The 23,722-nt window shown below is 39.0% G+C and overlaps 1 protein-coding gene and 1 long non-coding RNA gene across 4 annotated transcripts; one reads left to right on the top strand and one right to left on the bottom strand.

Annotated features, from left to right (window-relative positions):
* Nucleotides 1-1,286: 1,286 nt before the first annotated feature.
* On the bottom strand, nucleotides 1,287-22,223 carry LOC102903170 (protein NipSnap homolog 3A). 3 transcript variants are annotated; one of them, XR_013049108.1, is made up of 7 exons: nucleotides 22,009-22,221; nucleotides 19,587-19,797; nucleotides 17,674-17,832; nucleotides 15,712-15,861; nucleotides 13,814-13,900; nucleotides 13,553-13,726; nucleotides 1,287-1,652 (listed from the first exon to the last, which is right to left on the bottom strand). XR_013049108.1 is itself a non-coding variant. In XM_076564210.1 (6 exons), exons 1-6 carry the CDS (start codon nucleotides 22,066-22,068, stop codon nucleotides 13,650-13,652), a joined length of 744 nt encoding a protein of 247 aa, XP_076420325.1. In that variant the 5' UTR covers nucleotides 22,069-22,221; the 3' UTR covers nucleotides 13,008-13,649. The 3 variants fall into 3 exon arrangements, 1 of the variants encoding a protein (XP_076420325.1); XR_013049107.1 differs by lacking the exon at nucleotides 1,287-1,652 and adding an exon at nucleotides 13,008-13,106 and having other exon boundaries at nucleotides 22,009-22,223; XM_076564210.1 differs by lacking the exon at nucleotides 1,287-1,652 and having other exon boundaries at nucleotides 13,008-13,726.
* LOC121827232 (uncharacterized) lies at nucleotides 11,635-18,360 on the top strand. The gene is made up of 2 exons (XR_006069395.2): nucleotides 11,635-11,955; nucleotides 17,910-18,360. It is a non-coding gene; the product is annotated as an uncharacterized LOC121827232 (long non-coding RNA).
* Nucleotides 22,224-23,722: the final 1,499 nt, after the last annotated feature.

The raw sequence follows: 23,722 nt of genomic DNA, 5'->3' as shown, positions 1-23,722 counted from the left end.
TGACCATGTTTTTATTATTTTTCATCTAGTTAAGATGTAACAAATTTGACTTTCGTGAAAGTACATTTGTACACCTCAAATAAGTAGGTGTAAGTTTCAGGATGGTTGACCTATGATACTGGCAAGCAGGACAATGTCCTTGGTGGCATTCCTGCTTGATTTTGTTCAAAGGTTAGACTTGTGCAACTGTGCAGTTGGAAGCAAGTGTGGTGGATCTTCTGCTAGCCCAGTCGGTAGGAGGCCAGGTACATGTAGGACTCTGGATGCTTACCTTCTGGATCCATATTCCTTGGAGAAGTTTCTCTTTTCAGAACTATATTCTAAGGCCACTAGATGGTGACATAGTTTTACTTTTCTTTCTTTAGGCATAGCCCCACCTCCTGCCCCCATCCTCCCATTGGGGATTGAACCCAGGGTTTCTAGGATGTCAGGCAAGTGTACAATAAACTGAGTTGTATTTCCAGCTCCTATTTTTTTTTTTTTTTGAGTTCTTGTAAGTTAAACTGTAAGTATTTAGAGTGGAATTAATTGTGTGTGTGTGTGTGTGTGTGTGTGTGTGTGTGTGTGTTTATGGTGTGTAATGCTTGTTTAATTTCAGTAAAGGCAAATTACTATCACGGTGTTTATGAGTTGCTTTATTGTATTTAAAAGAAGCTTTTTTTTGTAACAGAAGTAAAAGTCAGTTTCATTCAATGCCCCTTAACAAGTTTATGAATTGCTATATTACTGAGGGGTGTGTAGTAAAGATAAAAATCAATTTTCATTAATAAGTGTCCTGCTTATATCACCAAAGTATCTTTTGTGTGTTGAACATTGAATGAAGTGCTGTGTGGAAGGAAACAGACTAAGGCTCTAGTCTTCAACTGCCAACAGGTGTTCATATTTCTATATCTATTTGCTGATATCTTTATATATTTAATGATAGCATAAGTTTATCATTCCTATTAAAGAATTTTATTACTAAAACACATGAAAATGTGTACTTACTATGTCTTTTTATATATGTTTAAAATACCCCTTTGGCTTTCTTTTGGATTTGGATTAAAAGTGAATATTAGTGCCAGTGACATTTTGAGACCCGTCAGCCATAAATGCAGCAATTGCCCAAGGCTCAGCATGCTGACTCTTTCACACTCTTTTTCCTTTGGGAAAAAGACTTTGGGAAGAATTTTCTACTTTATATTTTTATCATTAAATATAGCTTGTATTGTTTTTTAGTCTATTTAGATTGACTTGGCTTTCACTGATTGTGATTTTATCATACCTTTGGAATGAATTTGTTAGTTTATTTTCAGGATTGTATTGAAGGGTGGAACATTAATGTAATGGGTAATCAAACCAGAGAGGCCTGTTGTAATCTTTTCCATTCTCAGGAGCTAAAGGATGCTGCCTTGGATTTCTCCACATATTCTAAGTTCAGACTTCTCTATGTCTTTTATGAGAGTTGACACAGTATATCAGAACTTTGCAGATTAAACTTTGTGCTGAAAAATGTTCCCAGTAATAGTTCCAGTGTAGCTTTATAGTGCTGCTTCCTAATCTGGACTGTTTTCTTCACATATCAAGACACTTGGTGTAAAGAAAAACAGTTTTTGGTTTTTATCATCCCCTGGAGTTTTCTGAAGCTCCTCCCACTTCACACAACATAGAAACTGAAAAACAGGTGGAAGGCAAAGCTTTAGAGACTTGAGAATAATTCAAATTTCATACTATTTTCCACTGGAAAATTAGTCTGTTGTGTTTGGAATGAGATGTATTGGTTAATACATCTTAGTAGCCTTATGTAGTGTTTTTATGATGTTGTCTTAGGGTTTTTATTGTTGTGAAGAGACACCATGACCATGAAAACTCTTATAAAGAAAACATTTAATTGAGGTGGCTCGCTTAGAGTTTCAGAGGTTCAGTCCATTATCATCTTGGTAGGGAGCATGGCAGTGTGCAGAAGACATGATACTGGAGTAATAGCTGAGAGTCCTACATTTTGCAGGTAACAGGAAGTCAACTGAGATACTGGGTGGTATCCTGAGCATAGGAAACCTCAAAGCCTGTTCCCACAGTGACATCACTTCCTCCAAGAAGGCCACACCCACTCCAACAAAACCACACCTCCTAATAGTGCCACTCCCTATGAGATTATGGGATTATGAGGGCCAGTTTTATTCAAACTACCTCAGATGTCTTTTTTCCCCCTTCTGATTTTTCAAGACAGGGTTCGCCCTGGAACTCTCTTTGTATACCAGGCTGGCCTTGAACTTAGAGTTTCACCTATTTCTCCTAGGATTGAAGGTGTGAACCCCACCACCAGACTTTATGATGACTTCTTAAATGAGAGCTTTATTTGATACCACCTTTGTCTCTATTTAGCTACCCTTCTATGTGTTGTTTTTAATTCTCAAGTCACATACTATATCCTTATGTTTTTCTCTAAGATAATGCCAATGATTCATAGTTCTTAGACAATGGATTGTCCCATTCTAATGTGCCTGATACTGTGTAATTACTGAATGTATCATATGGATTAGACATGAAGTATCTCCTGAAGGCTGTGGTGCTAAAGGCCTGGTGTGATGAATAGTTTGTCAGCTTAACACCAACTGGAGTTGTAGGGAAAAGGGGCTGGCTAAAGAAACTCAGTGAGATCAGAGCCATCTCTGCCCCTGGCCAACTGACCAGTGAAACCAACCAATCACAGAGCAGGAAAGTAGCTTACTGGAGTCCAGAACCAGGGAAATAAACACAGCCTGGGTTAGGACCTGAGCCAGAGAAATGAACACTTTATTCCGAAACCCAGGACCAAGGAAACATGCCCTGACTCTGAAACCAGTACCAAAGAAACACTCTTGGTCCCCAAAATCAGAGTCAGTGAAAGAAATGTGCCCTGGCCTTAGAATTAGTGTCAAAAAGCTAAGAAAGGCCAGTGAAAGAAACACAGTTTGGCTCTGAAATCAGGGCCATCTCTGCCCCTAGCCCACAAAACTGACCAATCCCTGGGCAGAAAAAAACTAACCAATCCCTGGTTGACTCCACCCCCAAGAGATCCTATATAAACCAGCCTGCCTGGTCAGTTGTGGGCTGTTCTCTCCACCCTGGTAGAGGCAGGTACTCTCCTGGACTCCTCCTTCCTAAATAAATCTCTTTCTCAAAAGAGTTTTGGGTATGAAGATCTTCATTTACTGGCTCAGAGAAGAACCTTGTTGAGACGTCCCATAGTGGACTGAGCAAAGGGAAGCTGAAAAGAAAAACCGTGCTGAGACATCCCTCAGTGGACAGAGTAAGGGGGAGCTGAAAAAGTTTAACACTTTTCTTCTGAGCCAGAGGAGATCGCTACATTTCTGCAGGGGTTTCCCCTTTGCAGAGTGAAGCCAAGGAAGCAACATCTTAGGCCTGAGAAGCAGAGCTCTGCTAGGAAGCCCCCTTAAGTGGGGGCTGAGCAAAGCTCAGTTGTAGTGGCTCTCTAGGAGAGGAGCAGAATTGCTATGTCCTGTGGGGAGACCATCCCCCACCACACCAGGTATAGCCTGACTCCTGAGCAGTCAGGATACCCTTCCCTACTGAGCTGTCCTAGCAGCTCCAGGCCTGACTCTCCCAAGCAGTCAGAATACCTTCCTGTCCAGGGCTGAGCTGTCTCATTGCAGCTCTAATCATTAGAGCTGTCCTAGCAGCTCCAGGTATCCAGGATACCTCCAGGGCTGAACTGTCCTAGCAGCTCCCTGTATCTGGGATACCTTGCTTTCCAGGGCTGAACTGTCCTAGCAGCTCCAGCCATCAGAGCTGTCTTAGTAGCTCAAGGTGTTGCCTGACTTCCCAAGTAGTCAGGATACCTTTCCCCCAGGGTTCTAAACTCACAGGAGTCACCTGTGAAAGAGTGTCTCAGGGGGGCAGGGGACTGTATAGGTCAGGGTGGATCATGAGGGCTTTCTTACTAAGAGAGTAGTCGCTGATGATTGGGCTATGGGAGAGTGTGACTGGAGGAAACAGTCACTGAGACAATACCTTTAGCAAGGTTATCTTGTCCCTGGCCTTTTCTCTCTCTCTTTGCTTACTGGCTGCTATGAGGTAAGCAGTCTACTGTACCACATGCTTCTCCTGCTATAACATGCTGCCTTATCATAGTCCCATACCAACAGAGTCAACTGCTAACTCTGAGAAATCCCTGAAGCTGTGAACCAAAATAAATCTTTCCTCTCTTACACTGTTTATTTTGTCCCAGCCAAAGGATCTAACAATAATGTCTGTGACACTTTCTGCTTTATCCATTTTCTCTGCTCTAATTTTGCCTGGAGAAGCTGGTATTACCATTCTACACTGTAAAAAATGAACCAAGACCTTCAAAGAAGTTAAGTGCTCTCTAAAGACAACAAATTAAGCAAGTTAGGTCTGGTTCACTCATTTCTGTCTACTCTTCCAGTGAGTTTTTCAAAAACTTTATTTCTTTCCGATGAGTCATTTTCATATATTTATTTTATAATGTTCACTGAACAATAATTCAAGTCTCTTTTTATTCACCTAAAAGTGAAATTACTGAGTCAACTTCATTGGATACTTCTTTTCTACATTATCCACTCATCTTATAGGAAGAGAATGCTGTTCCTACCAATTTTTCTACTATGTGATATGGTGATATTTTATTTGTATTAAAATGTTATTTGTATGTTAATAAATAAAGTTGCCTGGGGGTCAGAGCTATCAGCAAGCCCTAGGAAAGCAGGGCGGTGGTGGCATATGCTTGTAATCCCAGCACTTGGTAGGCAGAGCTAGGTAAGTCTCTGTGTGTTCAGGGATACAGCCAGCATTGGATACACATTGGATGCCTTTAATCTCAATACCAACCATAGACCTGGAGGTCTATACAGACAGGCCGTGACAAGGCGGTCATGTGGTTGGGTTTACAACCAATGAGAAGGCAGAACAGAAACTCTATATAAAGACTTTAAAACAGGAAATAGCTCTGGTTCGGAGAGGTAGGACCACCACAGGAGGAAGGGTAACGTTTTAGCTCTTACCTCTTACCTCTTGGCTTTCTTCTTTGCATTGGTTCTGTGTTTTTCTTATTTAATAAGATGGTTGGTTACATCTACAATGTGATTTTACTATTTGTCTCAAATTAAGTTGAAGTGTCTCAATTTAAATTCTGTTTCTCTGATTTCTTGTGAAGTGACCATTTTGTGACAGCTGTGTCATTTTTATTTTTTAAGGTCCTAGTTTATTACATTTGTTCAGTTTTCAGTCATTTTTTGGTTTTTTGTTTGTTTTATTTTTCTTACTGATTTGAAGACTTACTGAAGATGCTGGAAGGAGAAACAGGGCAACTACAGAAATACTTAAGATAACAATGACCTTCAGTGTTGACTTCTTGTATAATTTCCAGACAGACATGTTCAGTGGGGCAGATGGGCAGAGGATCATGTTGAATGAAGGTCTAGAAATTCACACAGCAATAGTTTGTATGTGTGTGGGTGAGATGTACTGTTTTATGCTATCTATGATACAGGGTTATTACAAGAATAAAAACAAACATTTAGAATGAGGACTGATACTGGATTGTGGTTTCACTTTAAACTTTCACAATATGACAGATGTTATGCCAGATGTACTTGACATATGAATTTACTCGAAAATTGATTTTTTTTCTAAGTTGAAGTTTAACTCAAACTGGTAAGCCAAAATAGATTAGAAAACACTTGGCCAACAGAAAAGACTCATTCATTATATTATTGCCCACAAGTCGATTTGTGCTTGCTAACTCACTTGAATAGAAGGAAGAATATTTTACCCTCTAAAGGAAGAATATTTTACCCTATAAAATTCAGAAAGATAAAGTCTACAGACAGTCTTCTCTGCAGAATGTATGAGTAATCTGAAGAACATGGTTTTAGAGCATGCATTCCTGAATTTGAATTCTACTTTTGAAACTTAATAGTTGTATGACTTAATAAGTTACAAATTATTTTCTCTCTGGTTTTCAGCATGATTGTTATTGGTGAGAATGATACTGTCACTTAAGGTGATGGTGATAATAAAATAATTTTCATTACCTTATTTTCTCTATAGAATTACAACCATGTATCATTTAATGATGACATTCTAAGATTGTTGAGATTTTTATACTTGCATGATCATAGAATGTACTTACAAACTAAAATCACTATTTTATTAGACTGTGTAGTTTATCGGATTTCTGTATTCTATGCAGTCCACTGTAGCTAGAGTTTTCCTGCCTTGCCCACAGTCAGGACAAATCTTTGTCACCCGCCAGTCCCACAGCCGCTCAGACCCAAACAAGTAAACAGAGACTTATATTGCATACAAACTGTATGGCCGTGGCAGGCTTCTTGCTAACTATTCTTATATCTTAAATTAACCCATTTTTATAAATCTATACCTTGCCACGTGGCTGGTGGCTTACTGGCATCTTTACATGCTGCTTCTCCTGGCGGTGGCTGCAGTGTCTCTCTCTCTTCTTCCTGTTTCCCCAATTCTCCTCTCTCCTTGTCCCGCCTATACTTCCTGCCTGGTCACTGGCCATCAGTGTTTTATTTATATAGAGTGATATCCATAGCACTTCCCCTTTTCTTCTTCTTTTTTTTTTTAAAAAAAAGGAAGGTTTTAACTTTAACATGGTAAAATTACATATAACAAAACAATTATCTAGCATGAATTACAGTTACAATATTAAAGAAGATGTCCTGTCTATCTTATATTTGTGAGTTTAAGGTTTTATATCTAACTTATCTTTTATCATAACTGAGGAAATTACAACTATCTAGTCTTTAACCACATCAAAGACCTGAGAAGGAACATAATGGTACCTGAGAAATGGTAGATGGATGCAAGCAACTTTCGGGAATCTTGCAAGAGTAGACCAAGACAGCTGGCAGCCTGGACAGTCACCTAATGTTTCTCAGTATTGTTGGTGCATTCAAATTAGCTACAGGCCTAGAGTATATGACAGACCATTTTTATAAGCAGGAATTCTGAAAGACCATCTTACCCTGTCTTGGCAGAGTACAGTGGTCGCTTTCCTTGTGTCCCACTTGTCCAGAAAGGACAGCATTGTATTTGTACTGTCAGCCATCAAGGCAAGGGCAGTTCTTTGCCCAGTAGGCCACTTTGTGCCAAGAAGACAAACTTCCAAATGGAAATGTCTTAGAAGCCCAACATTCTCTTGGGATCAAATTGGCGCAGCCAGGAGCAATTGTGTCTCATGTCAACAGAATTCTAAGTTATTTAAAAGCCATATTCTCTAGGTCTATGAAGTGTTTGAAGATTACCTATCTATCTGAAATATATCTATGTATACCTAGAAGACTTAACTAACATGGCTACAAATATGATTATCATAGATGACTAATTATTAATCTATTTTTTAATTATCCATTACAATTTTAAATGAGTTACATAAACATACCACAAACAAGAATAGAAATGTATATAACAAAATTAACTTTAAGTTTGTATCAATAAACTAAAATTTATACCAATGTAAAACATTTTTTTTTTTTGTTTTTTTTTTTTTTGTTTTTTTGAGACAGGGTTTCTCTGTGTAGCTTTGTGCCTTTCCTGGAACTCACTTGGTAGCCCAGGCTGGCCTCGAACTCACAGAAACCTGCCTGGCTCTGCCTCCCGAGTGCTGGGATTAAAGGCGTGCACCACCACTGCCCGGCACCAATGTAAAACATTTTAAACATGAACTAAAATTTTACCAATGTAAAACATTTTAAACAAGTTGTTCTTTAAAAGTAGGTTCATTAATTTACCCTTTTATCTTCATCTCTATATCCTATATATCTATATCATATCCCCTTTTCTTTTTTAGAAAGAGATCACATTTATAATCAACCTGTTTTAAATAAAAATATTGGTTTTTCTCTGTCCCACACCAGAGGGCTCTTCTGATTTGGGACAGAAGAATCTCAACCATTTTTTTTTTTTTTTAAAATATGTCTGGGTTTAGAGGGGGAGTGAGCCAATTCCACCTCTAAAGCCAGCTTGGTATATTTGGGAATTTGGGCGTAGTATCTCTTACTACTTCCTGCTGGAGGGGGGGGGCTGTATCTTATGGGGACGCAAAGAAAATTATAGGCCTATGGGGTAGTCCGTGAGGCTGTATTGTGTGAACCAGTTGCCTTGAAACCACTCTGGATGTTAGATCATCTGGGCCATGGTGTCATCGGAGACCTTTCAGGGGGTCTTGGCTGGTGAAACCTGATGTATCTTAATCTGGAACAAATCCACAGCCTCTGGCTTTCTGTGGAAACAAAAGCAGAACCTCTTTTCCAAAGCAACATATCCTTAAATCCAAATTTTGAATTCAAGGTACCTTTAAAATATACATTTTGGTATAACTCAACAGCTTTTGCAATCAAATGTTTTTCTTCAGTTACGAATATCAAAGAGAACATAATCCAGATTCTCTGTGTGGTAGCCATCTTTACGTGGCTTATGTTTTATATTACCTTGAGGCTATTGCTTTAAACTGCACCATTCTAAGACTGAAAAGGCGCTGTGGCTGCTGGCTCCGCCCACTTCAGCTTCCCAACATGGCGGTGGTACGTTTCCCGCCAGCTTTGGGAGCCATCAATTCTCAGAAATAGTGGGTCTATGGTTTTTATCAAAGCAGCGTGTAGCCCAGAAACCTCTTTTTGTTTTGTACTAGCAAAGGCTAAATCCACCATGCAGCTTAATGTGCCACTTGCAGAGGCCTCATTCCTGCCATACTGCAGGTCGAGCGCACACACCAGGAACCCGCCATAGTTCAAACCTGAGTTTTGTGGTATCTAGCTGCCCTTATGAGACATAAAGCAGGAACCTGGTTTTGGTTCTGTTTAGAATTGGTTATTAAATATTCTCAGGTTTAAGGTGGAAACTTGAGCCGTTGGGCGCCATTTGTAGCTAGAGTTTTCCTGCCTTGCCCACAGTCAGGACAAATCTTTGTCACCCGCCAGTCCCACAGCCGCTCAGACCCAAACAAGTAAACAGAGACTTATATTGCATACAAACTGTATGGCCGTGGCAGGCTTCTTGCTAACTGTTCTTATATCTTAAATTAACCCATTTTTATAAATCTATACCTTGCCACGTGGCTGGTGGCTTACCGGTGTCTTCACATGCTGCTTCTCCTGGCGGTGGCTGCAGTGTCTCTCCCCCTTCTTCCTGTTTCCCCAATTCTCCTCTCTCCTTGTCCCACCTATACTTCCTGCCTGGTCACTGGCCATCAGTGTTTTATTTATACAGAGTGATATCCACAGCAGTCCACAACTAACCAAAACATTATATGTTATGTGACTGTATTCACTTGATACGTTTCTACACTGATATTATAGAATAATAGAACTAAGGGCATCAATTAAATATCCATGCCTTTAGGGAACAAGTTTGTCAGCAACACAGGGAAAGGCCTTGGGTTTACTTGTAAAGTATGTGTACCTCATTATTTTGAGAGCAGGTAGAGTGTGAGACGTTTCAAATAGGGATTTAGATAATCATGCTTTCTGAATTGATCATGGGAGACAATGACTGCTGTTGTCTCTGCATGTAGCCATTGCTGGGGAGGTGGTTCTATGAGTGTGGGGTCTGAACATGTTCTAATTCTTAGATTACAACCAAGGAAACAGAGTCTAAAGGGGTAAGTGATGTCACATCGACACATTTGTAGTAGAGTCAGAACCAGGATTCAGATCTTCTGGTTTCTGGTCCAGGCTTTGTTCCCTCAGCCTTCATCTATGCCAGTGGTTCTCAACCTTCCTAATGATGTAACCCTTTAATACAGTTCCTCATGTTGTAGTAACCCCCAACCATAAAAGTTATTTTTGTTGCTACTTCCTAACTGTAATTTTGCTACTGTTGTGAATGTTAATGTAAATATTTGATATGCAGGATATCTGATATTGTGACCCCTGTGAAAGAGGGTCATTTGACCTCCAAAGGGGTAGTGATCCATAGGTTGAGAACCACTGCTCCGTGCTAAGCTGGACTCAGTGTCTCTGCCACTGCATTTATCAGCACCACTGTCCTTTGAATCACTTCATTTTGAAAAAGCTAATACAGTAACCCAGAGAGTGTAAGGAGCAAACATTTAGAGGACTTAACATCCTCAGAAAAAAAATTCATTACAGAATCTTATTTTTTTTTTTTTTTTAAATTAGGATTTAGGGGCTGGAGAAGTGGCTCAGGGGTTAAGAGCACATACTGTTCTTACAGAGGACCTAAGTTCAGCTCCCAGTATCCGCGTTAGATTGCTCACAGTTACTTGTACCTCCAGCTCTCAGAGATCCAGCACCCTCTTCTGGCCTCCAATGGTACACACACACACACACACACACACACACACACACAATTAAAAAAAATATGTATCTTGCTAAACACCACAGCAGTTTTCAGCACATTGAGCAGAAAATCCAAACTCCTTCCCAGGTCTGTGTGAGTCGGCTCCTACCTCTCTTTCTTCACTTCACTCTTCCTCTTAGCTCACTACATTCTTGCCCACTGCCTTCCTGTTAGTTGTTGAGCATTGAAACTCATTTCTTCTGAGAACTTCTGTCCGTACACATTCTGGCACCCTTGCTTGCAGCATTCTTTCTCTCTAAGTCCTCCTGGCTTGATCTTTCTCATTGTTGAGATTCTTGGTAGATAATCATCTCAGAGAGATTACCTCTAGATAAAATGGACCCTTGTTACCCCACTCACTGCCCTCCTCTTTTGCTCTATTTTTAGCCAAGGTTATGCTATTTAACTTGTATGTCTTATATAATTCTTCAGGAATACTGACTACATGAAAGCAGGTACTTTGTCTTGTTAACTATGGACTTTCAATATATAGTGTCTTGAATACAGATCAGTGAATATCTTTTGTATGCAAATGCTGGTTCTGATTAGATTGAAGAAAGTTCAATCTTTAGAGATTTCATTTTTGTTTTTTGAGGCAGGTTTTTTTTTGTGTGTGTGTGTGTGTGTGTGTGTGTGTGTGTGTGTGTGTGTGTGTGTGTATGTGTGTGTGTGTAGCCTTGGCTGTCCTGGAACTCTCTCTGCAGGCTGGTCTCAAACTCACAAAGATCTGACTATCTCTGCCTCTATGATGGTACAGGCCTGTAATTCCAACATTTAGGAAGCTGTCCTACTTAGGGCTACTATCACTGTAATGAAACACCATAACCAAAAGTAAGTTGGGGAAGAAGGGGTTCATTTGGTTTATACTTCACATCATAGTCCATCATTGAAGGAAGCCCGGACAAAAACTCAAATGGGATAAGAACCTGGAGACAGGAGCTGATGCAGAGGCCATGGAGGGGTGCTGTTTACTGGCTTGATCTCCCATGGCTTGCTTGGCCTGCTTTCTTATAGAACCCAGGACTATCAGCACAGAGATGGCCCTCCCACATCATTCACTTAAATGAGAAAATGCCCTACAGGCTTACTTATAGTCTGATCTTATGGAGGTATTTTCTCAGTTGTCATTCCCTCTTCTCAGATGACTATAGATTGTGTCAAGTTGACATAAAACTAGTCAGCACAGAAGTGGGGAGAGGAAGATAGGAGCTTGAGGAAATCATAGCCAGACAGTGAGTTCTAGACTACCCTAGACTGTACAATGAGATCACTTTTCAAGACAAACACAAACAAACCTGAAGACCCAAACAAAGATAAACAAATGAGACTGTGTTCATCTTTTCCAGATTATTCTGTGCTCCTAGTGCATCCAGACAGTCCAGGCCCTCCTAGGTGATGCTACTATGTCCTTCAGGCACAAGACCTGAATGATTGGAGAAGAGAAGTGTACCACAACCTTAGTTCCCCAGACCATCATGGATCTCTTCCAAATGGGAACCAAGGTATACAGAACTCTTCACCTACCTGCCAGTACAACAGAAACAAAACCAAGACACTGCCTGTCCTCCCTGCCTAGTGGGTTGGGCTGCTATGTCCAAAAGTGAGACTCATGTCAATCCTTTCCAAATGGTGAGAGATAAACATGTTTGTAGCTGTAATGCAACGATCCTACAGTCTTGATGGAACAGGAAAGGCCTGGCTATGACAAAATACCTGTGAACAATAAAGTTAGAAGAAGAAAGGTTTATTTTGTTTTATGTTTTTAGGGACTTTAGGAATGGGTGCTTAGCACAGCTGCTTTTTGGACTACTCTGAGGTAGTACATTATGTTGGGAAAAAGCTGCTCACTTTGTGGCAACCAGGAAACAGAGACAGAGGAAGGGGTTCCAATATACCTTTCAAGGGCCCAAGACCAGAGATGTATTTTCTTCATCTAGACCCTACCTCTTAAGCTTTTTACCACCTCCTACTGTTGCTGCTACTAGTTGACTAAGTCAACTGATGAGATTGGGGGAGGGGCGCTATTCTATATCCAAACCGTAACAAGTAGCATGATGTTTCCTTAATGTATGCATAGTTACAATAAGGACAATAAATTATTCCTTTCTCCTCATTACATCAATTCCAAAGAGGATGACAAAAATATAAAACCTAGTAAAAAGCACCAGAATATATAGGTAATTTTTTTGTTTTGTTTTGTTTTGTTTTGTTTTTCGAGACAGGGTTTCTCTGTGTAGCTTTGCGCCTTTCCTGGGACTCACTTGGTAGCCCAGGCTGGCCTCGAACTCACAGAGATCCGCCTGGCTCTACCTCCCAAGTGCTGGGATTAAAGGCGTGTGCCACCACCGCCCGGCTGGTAATTTTTTTAATTAGGGCAAATGTTTCCACATCTATAATGATGACATTTAAATAAAGATATTTCAAACATCTCTGTTAAGTAGGATAAAAAATGAAATAAATATTAGTTAAATTAATTATAAATAACATTTCAGCATATAAAGTAGAGTCATCTAAACTTTTAGTATGCTGACCTATTATTTTCTAAGTGAGTGACTGACAATACAGACAACACAGATGATTATACAGTTTTTCATATGAAAAAAGTTTAATATTTTCATGAATTCCATTTTATATTACAAAATCAGCTACTGGAGCAAAACATTTCAGGCATAAAGACAAAATTTACAAGGTTCACATATTTATTAATAATTTAAAAATATGGTTACAAGCTTGGAAATGTGATCTCATTTGAACAAGGGGTTGTCCTACAGAAGACTATTCTGAAACAAATGAAAAACAAAGATCTTGATATAGTGACCAAGTATCTTTGTTAGAAAGCATATGAATGAAGTAAATATTAGTAAAATTATTAATAAGACATTTCAGCTTATAAACCAAAGAACATTCAAAGATTTTACTGGGACCAAATGACATTATTTTTAAAATAGTTTTTTTTTTTTTGATTTTCGAGATAAGGTTTCTCTGTGTAGTTTTGGAGCCCGTCCTGGATCTCACTCTGTAGACCAGGCTGGTCTCAAACTCACAGAGATCCGCCTGGCTCTGCCTCCGAGTGCTGGGATTAAAGGCATGTGCCACTGCCATAATGCATGTCAGATAATGAAGTGGCATGGGGAAAAATGAATTCTATTTCCCATGTATAGATGGGTTTAATAAAAGGGACCTAGATGGGCTTAAAAAATGCAAGGGACATAGTAAATTAACTTACCACTTCCTTCAAATAAAAAGTAGAAATTCAGTTGAGAGAATTGAAACACCGTCTACTGGCACACATCACATCAGGTACTGAAACCGTCGGTAGAAAACTATTTCAACGGTGAAAACGACTCAGGAATTAGGAGCATATTCTGCTGTATATCTAGGTAATTGACACTTTCCCGAACTGGAAAGACATTGCATAAGACATATAAAGTTATAAGCTGAATCAAATTGTTTCAAAAAATAACACATACCCAATGAAACAGCTCACCAGCAGCCACGACTCTGGGATCCTCGTGAGACCGATGTCTCCCAGCTGCTCGACTGTCCGCGTTCTCGCACCACCACAGAACATGGACTGCAGAAGTAAATCAGAAAGGCATTTACACACATATACAGAGAAATTAAGTAAAGAAAAAAATCCAATTACTTTAAGTTAAAAGACTGATACTAAATATTTCAGTGATAAGATTTCAGAGGAGTCAGAGACTTGGAAAAAAAAATTATAGATTAATTAATCCAACTGGTTTTATAGATGAAGAAATGAAACTGGCTTATAGCTAAAGGAACTCAAGATCCAGACTGTATGACTTCCTACTATATTTTATAGTACTTTATTTTTGCATCTTAAGTTGGCAGCTGTAAGGGTCACCCAGGTGGTACTGGTTTTGAAGGCATACAGGTGTCATGCAGAGCAGACTTGGTACTGTGTAGCAGGGTTGGAGTCTCTGAAGAGAGACCAGGAAAGGTCACTGGTGAGGATGCAGCCTTAGCTGCAGCAGAGGACTCAGCACATTGGAGATGCCAGGATAGTGAGAGACTGCAGCTGTGGAGCAGAGCAGGCTGAGTCTAGGAGGCAACCTGTGGGTTCTGAGGTTGGGCAAAACTTGAGAAGTGGAGCCTCCATGGCCCTTTGAAGTCCAGACAATCGATCCAAGAGTAGATCACAGATGTCAGGCACTGAACTTTTTTATACAATTGAATTTTGGGTTTGCTTTGAATTTGATACAGTGCTCTGGATCTTCCATCTTGGAATAAGATTTTACAAGAGCTTACAGTTAAGAGACTTTGGATATTTTAAAGAGATTGAACTTTTTTTTTTTTTTTTTTTTTTTTTTGGTTTTTCGAGACAGGGTTTCTCTGTGTAGCTTTGCGCCTTTCCTGGAACTCACTTGGTAGCCCAGGCTGGCCTCGAACTCACAGAGATCCGCCTGGCTCTGCCTCCCGAGTGCTGGGATTAAAGGCGTGCGCCACCACCGCCCGGCTTAAGAGATTGAACTTTTAAAGATGGTATGACTTTTAAAGTTATACTACATTTTATACTGTGATAATATTAACATGGCATCTTGGGGACAAACAAGGGAAAGTTTATACTTTAATCATGATGTGTTTATATGTCAAGCTGACAATGGTTAAATTGTATTAGTTTTTTGTTACCTTGACACAAAAGCTTATTTATCTGAGAAGAGAGAGCTTCAGCGAGAAAATGTGCTCTATAAGATAGATTGGGGCAAGAGTGTGGAGCATTTTTCTTGATTAATGATTGGTGTGGAAGAGATGAGCCAACTGGGGCTGGTGTCACTCCTGGCTCGGGAATGTATACCTGGGTCATATAAAAAGCAGATTCAGAAAATCAGGGGCAGAAGACCAGTAAACAACATTCCTCTCTGGCTTCTGCTTCAGTTCCTGCCTCCAGGTTCCTGCCTTGAGTTCCTGCCCAACTTTTCTTCATGGTGGACTACTAACAGGGAGAATAAGCTGAAATAAACCCTTACCTCCCCAAGTTGTTTTTGGTTGTGGTGTGCTATCACAGCAATAGAAACCTAATTAGGACAGGGGATATAGTTCAGTCTAGCATGCATAAGGCCCTGGGTTCAATCCCTAGCACTGATAATATATTTAAAGGAATAAAAAGATTATAAAAGAAATACACTATTTCTTGAGGTTCTTATGGTTATTAAAATTTGTTCATTTTATGTGCCAGGGAACAGAAGTTTAGCATTTCAAAATAGTTTTGGTAGGTGTTAAATTCTAAATAGGAAAGAGACAAGTTATCAACTCTTTAAAATGATAAAAGTACAATAATATATGAACTTTAACTAAAGGATCCTAGCAGATAAATAGGTCACTAATATACACAGAAATTTTAAAATAAATGGACATCTGTACCTCTGTTGAGTTTTCCATATTCTGTATGAAACACACCAATTAGTTCAGTGTAGCCTTGTTTGGCATGGGCAGTTATTGCTCTTTCAAATGGGTCACCCCATAGAGCTGGGCCACCAGGTTTCATAAGAAAAGTAGCAAGTTCATAGACTCCTAGAATAAGGAAAAAGTAATTTAAATAATGATAGTCAATGAAATTTTACTCATATTCATATTCACTTGGCTTCAGTAGAAGCCTGGTCTAAATGTACATATTTGAAGGATTGTATGTATATACATTTATATAGCTCCATTAATTACATTTGCATTATTTCCCTTAATTTTATGCTTAGAAATCCATTGTCCATGTTTAACTTATTTATGCTATTACATTTAATTCTACAGATGACAAAAAGTAGGGGGCCAGTGAGGGCTGGAGAGATAGTTCTGTAGTTATGAGCATGAACTGCTTCTGCGGAGGACCAAGGTTCAGTTCCCAGCACCCATGTCAGGAGCTTGCAACTGCCTTTAACTAGTTAGTGTATCTCACACTTCTGGTTTCCACAGCAGGTATCTACATTCACTGCATACACACACACACACACACACACACACACACACACACACACACACACACACAGAGACAGAGAGACAGAGAGACAGAATGAATTAAAATGGTTTTAAGAGAAGAACTAGAAACTATATATAAATTATTATCTGAAATATTTTAGTGTGAAAACTTGTTACTAAAGTAGATATTGAGAAATTGGTAGGGTAAGATATTTTGAATGGCCTAAATGTATACTTTTAGGAAAGAACTTAATCAAATAATTTTCTGTGGATTTGGAGAGGTGGCTCAGTGACAGAGCACTTGCCATGAATGTATAAAATCAGAGGTTAACAGCAAAATAAAATAAAGTTTTTCTGCAATGCCTATGTTTTTACTTTCAACTTCCACCATTTTTCTTTGTGTATTTTGCCACTGTAAATTTTCATATCCAATAGGAAGAGAAATCTAACAATGTAGCAGAAATGATATTTATATTTCCATATTTTGGCAAAACAAACCAACCTATAGATATAATTTTATTGTTCCTAAATATTTTATCTACATATTTGAAATGCATTTTATCTCTCCATAGAAGTGTAGAATCAGCAGAGGCAAAGAACTAGGTGACAAGTAGACCTAATGGAGAAGACAACTATTTTATTTAGATGTGCTGAGAGCTTCTAGGAGACCTATAGGGGCAGGAGCCACATAAGGCTTTTCAGGTTTCTTTGGGGTGTCATCTAAAACATGCTACAAAGCTGAGAACAACAAAGAAAAATAAATTTCTAATTAGTTTATGCTTTTCTAATCTGACTCCTTATAAAAATTAGACTTAGCAAATAGTTTCTTTAAACACACAAGAAGTAAAATCAGCAAGAAGACAAAGAATTCTTTTCAAACTGAAAGTAAGGAAGAGGAACACAAAAGTTATTATGGTAATAGAGCTTGGCTATTCCACTTAATCAATACCCCCAAATGGTCTGTTTTGTAGGAAAAACATAGACAGTGATTTAAAATTGAGTGTAACTTATACACATATTTAATATAATAAACATATCTACATTTGTATAGGGATATATAAAATATAGTTATATTTAAATATTAATATTGTTTTAAAATGATGATAGAATATATGAGTGCTCACCACCCCACCAATGGTCTCCTGGCTCTCAATATGCAGTGTTCAACCTTTATTGACCATGGAAATTTTCTATAACATAGCTAAGGTTTACAAATCCAGAAACCTTCAAGTAGGAAGAATTTTTCATTGGTCCTCACTTTTTAAGGCTAAGCAAAGAGCTGCACTTTACTTTTATCTTAATGATTACTTATGTCCATACATAAAAGGCAGGCTCCCCCTGGTCTCAAAGTACGTAAGAATTTAACATCTGTACCATTTCAGTCATGAAAACTCACAGAGGCAAAGAGAGACACACCTTCCTTGGGAGGCGTTCCCATTTTGCACCATGGTACCAGATAGACAATTTCACTCTCTTGTTTATCAATGGAAGCCAAATTTGGAATGAGGAATCGTTCATGCCATTCTGGATCACTGGCCAAGGCTTTGAAAACTGCAGTTCGATGAGCAAAATTATCTACGGTAGAAAAGAATGGAGAAATTTTTTTTTTAAAAAAATGGGTTTAAAACCATCGATGCTTCTTTGTATTACAGCCAGATCATTAATCATTCATCTGGAGCACACAAGAACACTGTGTTTGTGGATTTGGGAACAGCTATGTGAAGAAATGTCATATCTGCATCAAGTTGCTCCTGGTTTTCAGGGCTAAAGAAATGAAAACAACCGATGTGATCTCATTGAATGGGCTTCACAGGTCTTATCTCTTCAAAGGTAGCTGTGTACAGGAGTTAAGCTACTGTATGTTCATCTGCCTTGTTTCTGAGTCTGTGAAACAAGTAAATAATGTCACATCAACCCCAGGTCTGTGGTGAGGATTACATGAATAAAGAGGACTTACAATAGTGTTGAACGCTCACATGTGGACTGTTCCTACTATTCAATTAAGGCATTCAACTGACAGTGTCAGCTGAAAGACAAACTTTATTTCAGTGTGTTGATAGGTAGTCAAGTCTTACCTTGAATAAATTTTAACATTAAATGAAATTTGAATGTACTTGGCATTGGTTCCTTTGTACAAATAACTTCCAAAGAAATAGTGCTGATTCTCATACTATTGTCAGCCATTGTTACCCTCCAGCACTCTCTGCTTTCTTAGTTACTGAAGTAGGTAGACACGTTTAACTATGTATGGCCTAGTACTATATTTATCGTAAAGGCCTTATGAGACTAAGGTAAAATATTTATGTAGTTTATGCTAGGAATAGGAATAACATATGCCTAAAGTGAGGTAAATTAAGACTTCATTACTTTCCTCAGTGGGCCATGACTTAAAATGAACCATGTGCGAAGCCTAAGTTGTGCTAACAGTGTTTGTTGTCTTTTAAAACTGAAAAAAAAACCACAACAAAACAAAGCATACCCATGTCATCTACAGAATCTTTTCTCACTAAAGAATTTTTGTGAATGTTAATTGAACATAGATGACCAAATACTAAATGCAATTAATTGTTAAGAGTTTGCTGAACATATGCTCAAATCCTGGTGAAGGCTATTTTAAGGTTAGACTTTTAAAAAGTTAACAAGCATTCTGAATAATTCTGTGATGTTCTCCTTTTTCAAGGCAGTGCAGCTTCAGTATGAGGACTCTTAGTAATGTATTTCCCTTAACTTCTTAGAGTAATATGGCAGCAAATTCATTAACTCTGGGATGTAGAAATGATCTGAAAGTAGTCTCTAAATGCAATGGAATCAATAAGCTTCAGGGTAGGGGGAAGATCAAAAGTTGACTGCCATCATCTCTCACCCTTCATTTATCCAAAATCCAGAATGTGTAAACTGCTTCCACTAAGACAGGGATATCTAGGTCTAGCGTCAGATACCTCTTTTATTCTGTGATCTTAACCTACTTAGACTTGTGTAAATAGTTTTAAATTTTGCATTAAAACCATTTTTCAATAAGTCACTATTTTTTTTGAGAATTGTAGTCTACAATTTAATGAATGGTTGAGAACTCATAATTTCCCAGTTACGTTAGACTTTGGGAAAGTTTATTAAAGGTGGACCAAGAAGAGTGGTCACTGAATTTACTTTTTTAGTTCTGCATTGCTTTAAAAAAAGTTCTCCTCAATCTATATCTATATCTATATCTATCTATCTATCTATCTATCTATCTATCTATCTATCTATCTATCTATCCATCCATCCAAGACTTCTGTAGCATCTACCAGAATAGAAATCTATACTGAACATTTGAACTGGGCAACTCATACCATACTTCCAAATATGGAATACTCTGTTTATTCTGCCTCCAAGTTCTACACTCCAATATCCAACCAATTCCGAGTGAGCTGTCCGAAGATGAACATTTTTCTTAAAATTTTTCATGAACTCTTTCATCTTTGAAGGTTTAAGATAATAAGTACAAAACTCATAGAATGTTCCTTCAGTTTGTCTGCGGCCAGTAGCAAAAGATGAGCACACCTGAAGAAAGAGAAATCAAATCTCAATATTTGAGGGAGCACAGAATGTGTGTTATCGTCCAACCAAATCTGGGTCTGGTGACAGGGGACACAATAGCCGAGTCCCAAGTCCTGTTGCCATTTTTCTCGTCAACTCTCCATAAACATATTTTAGTAGATTTTGAAGATAACTATGGTTAAACATGTGGATTCTCCTTAAGCCACCCTTTCATAGAAAGTTGCCCCAAACTAAGGCAGTGCTACCTTAGAGATGCTCCTCTGCTAGAGAGCTACAGTTAGGAGTCACATACATTTTGTTTTTCCCTTATATTCTTATAATCTGTAGTATGTGTGACTACAGTTACATATCTGAGAGAACTCCATAGACTGTATGTCTTTGGACATACACAACAAACATGTTTACTAAAAGAAAACTTTTTTAAAAAAGAGAAATTGCCATTCAGGTCGAAGAAATCTTCCTACATTCAACAGGAATAGAACTGGAATGTAGGCAGTGCGTTATAATGCTATCACTATCCAACTGCATTACAAAGTCTGGTAATAGACCGGGGTCCTCAACCTTCCTAATACTGCAATCCTTAATACAGTTTCTTATGCTATGGTGACCCTCAACCATAACATTACTTCTTTCACTACTTCATAACTGTAACTTCGCTATTGTTATGAATTGTAATGTAAATATCTGATATGCAGGATATCTGATATGTCACCCTAAAGGGGTTGACTTACAGGCTGAGAACCACTGTAATAGACCATGGATGCTAAAAAAGACAATTGCCAGAATTACTATTAATTTCTAATGAGAAACACAAAGTGAAGATGAACTTTAATGCATCTAGTTGTACCAATGTGGTTCCGCCTCTCAGGTATTATCATTTTAAAAATAATCATATTTACTATGTAAGTTTCTACTTCTTGATCTGAGAGCACTTTTCCCTGGGAAATTCCTTGTCAGAAATTACCTTGTGTATGTCTGTACATATGCACATATATGTGTGTACACACATTGTATGACATTGTACTATAAAAACACATCTTATTTTCAAGTTGGGGTATCATGTACCCATTTCATGAAGCTAATAATACCAGAAAATTCTGTTAAAACAGATCAGATGAATATAAAAGTATGGAAAAATCACTGTACACATGGACAACTTAGTATGGATAGAAGAAGCAATCTATTCCCTCCCAATAAATTTTTTCTTAAAAACACTTTATTTTACATAAAGCTTAATATAATTTTCTACTTTTAGTTCATTCCATTAATGTCTGCTCTGAACTGTGTTCTTACTGTGCAAATCAGTAAACTTCCTATAAAAATCTGCAGCTGTCTCTGCGTATGATGGACTGTGTGTGTGTGTGTGTGTGTGTGTGTGTGTGTGTGTGTGTGTGTGTTTAACCAAAATCTACAAATGGGTATAGTAGAACTGCTTATTATCTATAGTTTAAAAATTAATGAGACATCAGAAAGTAAGTCAATGGCATTCACAATACTTTATAGGTTGATTCAAAGAGTGAGTGTGCATTTGGAGTATGAAATATTTGTCACAGGCACAAACTTTCATTATTATTTCCAGGACATAATATATAGGAGGGAACCTACAGAGAGGTGTGTGAGTGACTAGATAGAAACGGTTTTCAAGGTTTTTGTTGTAGGGTCAGAATTACGCTGAAATTACAGGAGGAATCATGGGCTTCGTTTTCTGCAACTTAGACTTGTTCTTGCCAGCACCGACTCATTAAAGAGAACGTTGGTAAAACAAACAAACAAACAAAAAATAAAAGTTCAGTAAAAAACTGTTAGGAAATAATTGGTGGCGTTGCCTGGGCAACGCTGGGTGAGCAGTCATGCAGTCACTAGTCTCTGCCTCAAGGTTTACCCGGCTCTAGACTAGTTTAACATGATTCCTCTCCCTCCATTTGGGTTAGGTCAAATTCCCCACCCGAAGGAACTATTTATTCCCAGGATAAGCCGGTGCTCAACAGCAAGGGCTGGGCATTGGGCTCCCCTTGGTCCTCATCTCTTCTGTCCTAGTCGAATTTCCCGTGATCCCAGTCCCGCCCTAACTGATGGTCGCTGCTGGGCAGGGTTGTCCCAGGCCGAGACTCTCAGATGCCAGGGAACCGAGACACCCCCTTAGCACCAAGCCTCACCAAGAGTGCCTGCGCCCCACACAGCTCCGCCCACCTCCCTGCTGGCCGCGGCCGGTACCTGAGGCGCCAGCGCCCACGGAGCCAGCACCTTCCTCAGGCCGCTTCGGAGTGCGAGCATGGCTCCTCTGGAGCACGCAGAACGAGCAGAACCACTGTTGCTGGTGCTGGGATCGCGCTCTCCCCACTTCCCGGCGCGCTCGCCTGCTGGGTTAGGCTCTGCACCTCTCCTTTCCCATCTGTAGTGTCAACTCCGACCCTTTGCTCGGCCTTTGTTCTACAAAATTCGGGCTCTGACGTCAGAGGTGATGTTGCAATGAGCAGAACCCTGAGCTCTGTGGAGTTCCACACCCTGGGCCACCACTTTAAGTCCCCTAGGGTATAACACTCCAAAATGTAGAGCCTGGAGTATATGTACGTGGGTGCTTTAAAATCTCCGGGTGGGGTGACCTGGGACACGAACCAGAGCCTTCATCTTTACCGCAGAGTACTCAAGTGTTGACACCAAGCATGGCCTGGGAGGTTCTGAATAACGATGGGTTAATTTTCCTGGTGCTCAGAACAGTGGGGTCACAGGCCTGAAATGAGACCTTCACAGTCATATGCAGAGGGATCAAAAGTAAATTGCTCTCTGCTACTTAAAACAGCTGACCTCTTAGGTACTCCTTGTTTGGTTGTTGGTGGCCAGGATAACTTCATCTAACATGTTACAGCTGTTTTTTTCCCCATGGTTGTCTCTGTTAGGAATATTCTGGTGTTCAGTAGTTTTCTATTTACAGATAATGTCCATTTACTAGAAAAATGAGAATTTAGATCACATCGTAGCACTTGCCTTCTGGCATCTCCAAGTGTTTAAAATAATTACCACATTAATCTACATTATAATTTATGACTCTTCTTGTTAATAGCTACTGCATGCATTTCAGTAACATTCCTTATATCGTTAGAGACTAGGAAGAATAATAAATAGGCTTATCAGGTATGGTTTTATTGGGGTGCCTTGTGGAAGGAGTTTTGCTTAGATGAGGGAGTTTTTTTTTTTTTAAATTAGTAATTCTGGCAGAATTTAGCCTTTTTTCCTGAAGACATTATTTCCTAAACCAGCAAATTTAAGCAAAGCATCATTTGTGTAAAGACAGCATCTACTTGATTAAAATCTGTCAGACTGTTTTTTCAGCCCTGAGTTAACAGTTCATTTACTTACTCAATTAATGCTTATTTCTTTTATGCTGCAAGGCACTTTCCTAGAAACTATGGAAGTGGGAAAAAAAGAAGTAGTTCTTTCCCCATTAGAGTTTACAATTTGTACAGAACATGATGGAAGAGAAAATACAGTCAGCTCCATGTAGCTGAGGTGAGCATATGTGGATTTAACCAGAGAGAGCAGACTAGTGGGGGAAATTATCCGTTCTGGATATGTCCAGAGGTTTCTCTTGTATTATGGACACAATAGAGTATATAGCAAGTATTTACATGGCCTAGGTACCTAGGAAGCTGAATGTGTGTTATGTGCAAATGCTGTAGAAGAGACTTGAGCACATATGGATTTTGATGTCTTTTTCACTGGGCCCTGGATCCATTGCTGTTAATGAGAGAATTAGTAAACACTATGAATGAACACTATACCTGGAGGAAGAGAACAAAGACTGTGTGTGTGTGTGTGTCAGTATCCATTCATCCATTTGGCCTGGAAAACAAAATCAGTACTAGAAAACTTAGCTTGCTGTGGTCACGGGGCAGTCTTCACCCCCGGGAAATGCCAGCCCATTGATGTA

The sequence above is a fragment of the Peromyscus maniculatus genome, chromosome 2 (genome assembly GCF_049852395.1).
Source record: "Peromyscus maniculatus bairdii isolate BWxNUB_F1_BW_parent chromosome 2, HU_Pman_BW_mat_3.1, whole genome shotgun sequence".
In the NCBI taxonomy this organism is placed as follows: Eukaryota; Metazoa; Chordata; class Mammalia; order Rodentia; family Cricetidae; genus Peromyscus; species Peromyscus maniculatus.
This window is presented reverse-complemented; position numbering and strand designations above follow the sequence as displayed.

What these genes read in the sequence shown, in the direction of transcription:
- LOC102903170 (XM_076564210.1), bottom strand. Translation starts at nt 22,068, where the DNA reads ATGCTCGCACTCCGAAGCGGCCTGAGGAAGGTGCTGGCTCCGTGGGCG. An exon ending in CGTGGGCGCTGGCGCCTCAG is followed by an intron (nt 19,798 to 22,008) that starts GTACCGGCCGCG and finishes CTCTTTCTTCAG; the next exon opens with GTGTGCTCATCTTTTGCTAC. An exon ending in TCCCAGAGTCGTGGCTGCTG is followed by an intron (nt 13,727 to 13,813) that starts GTGAGCTGTTTC and finishes ATGTCTTTCCAG; the next exon opens with TTCGGGAAAGTGTCAATTAC.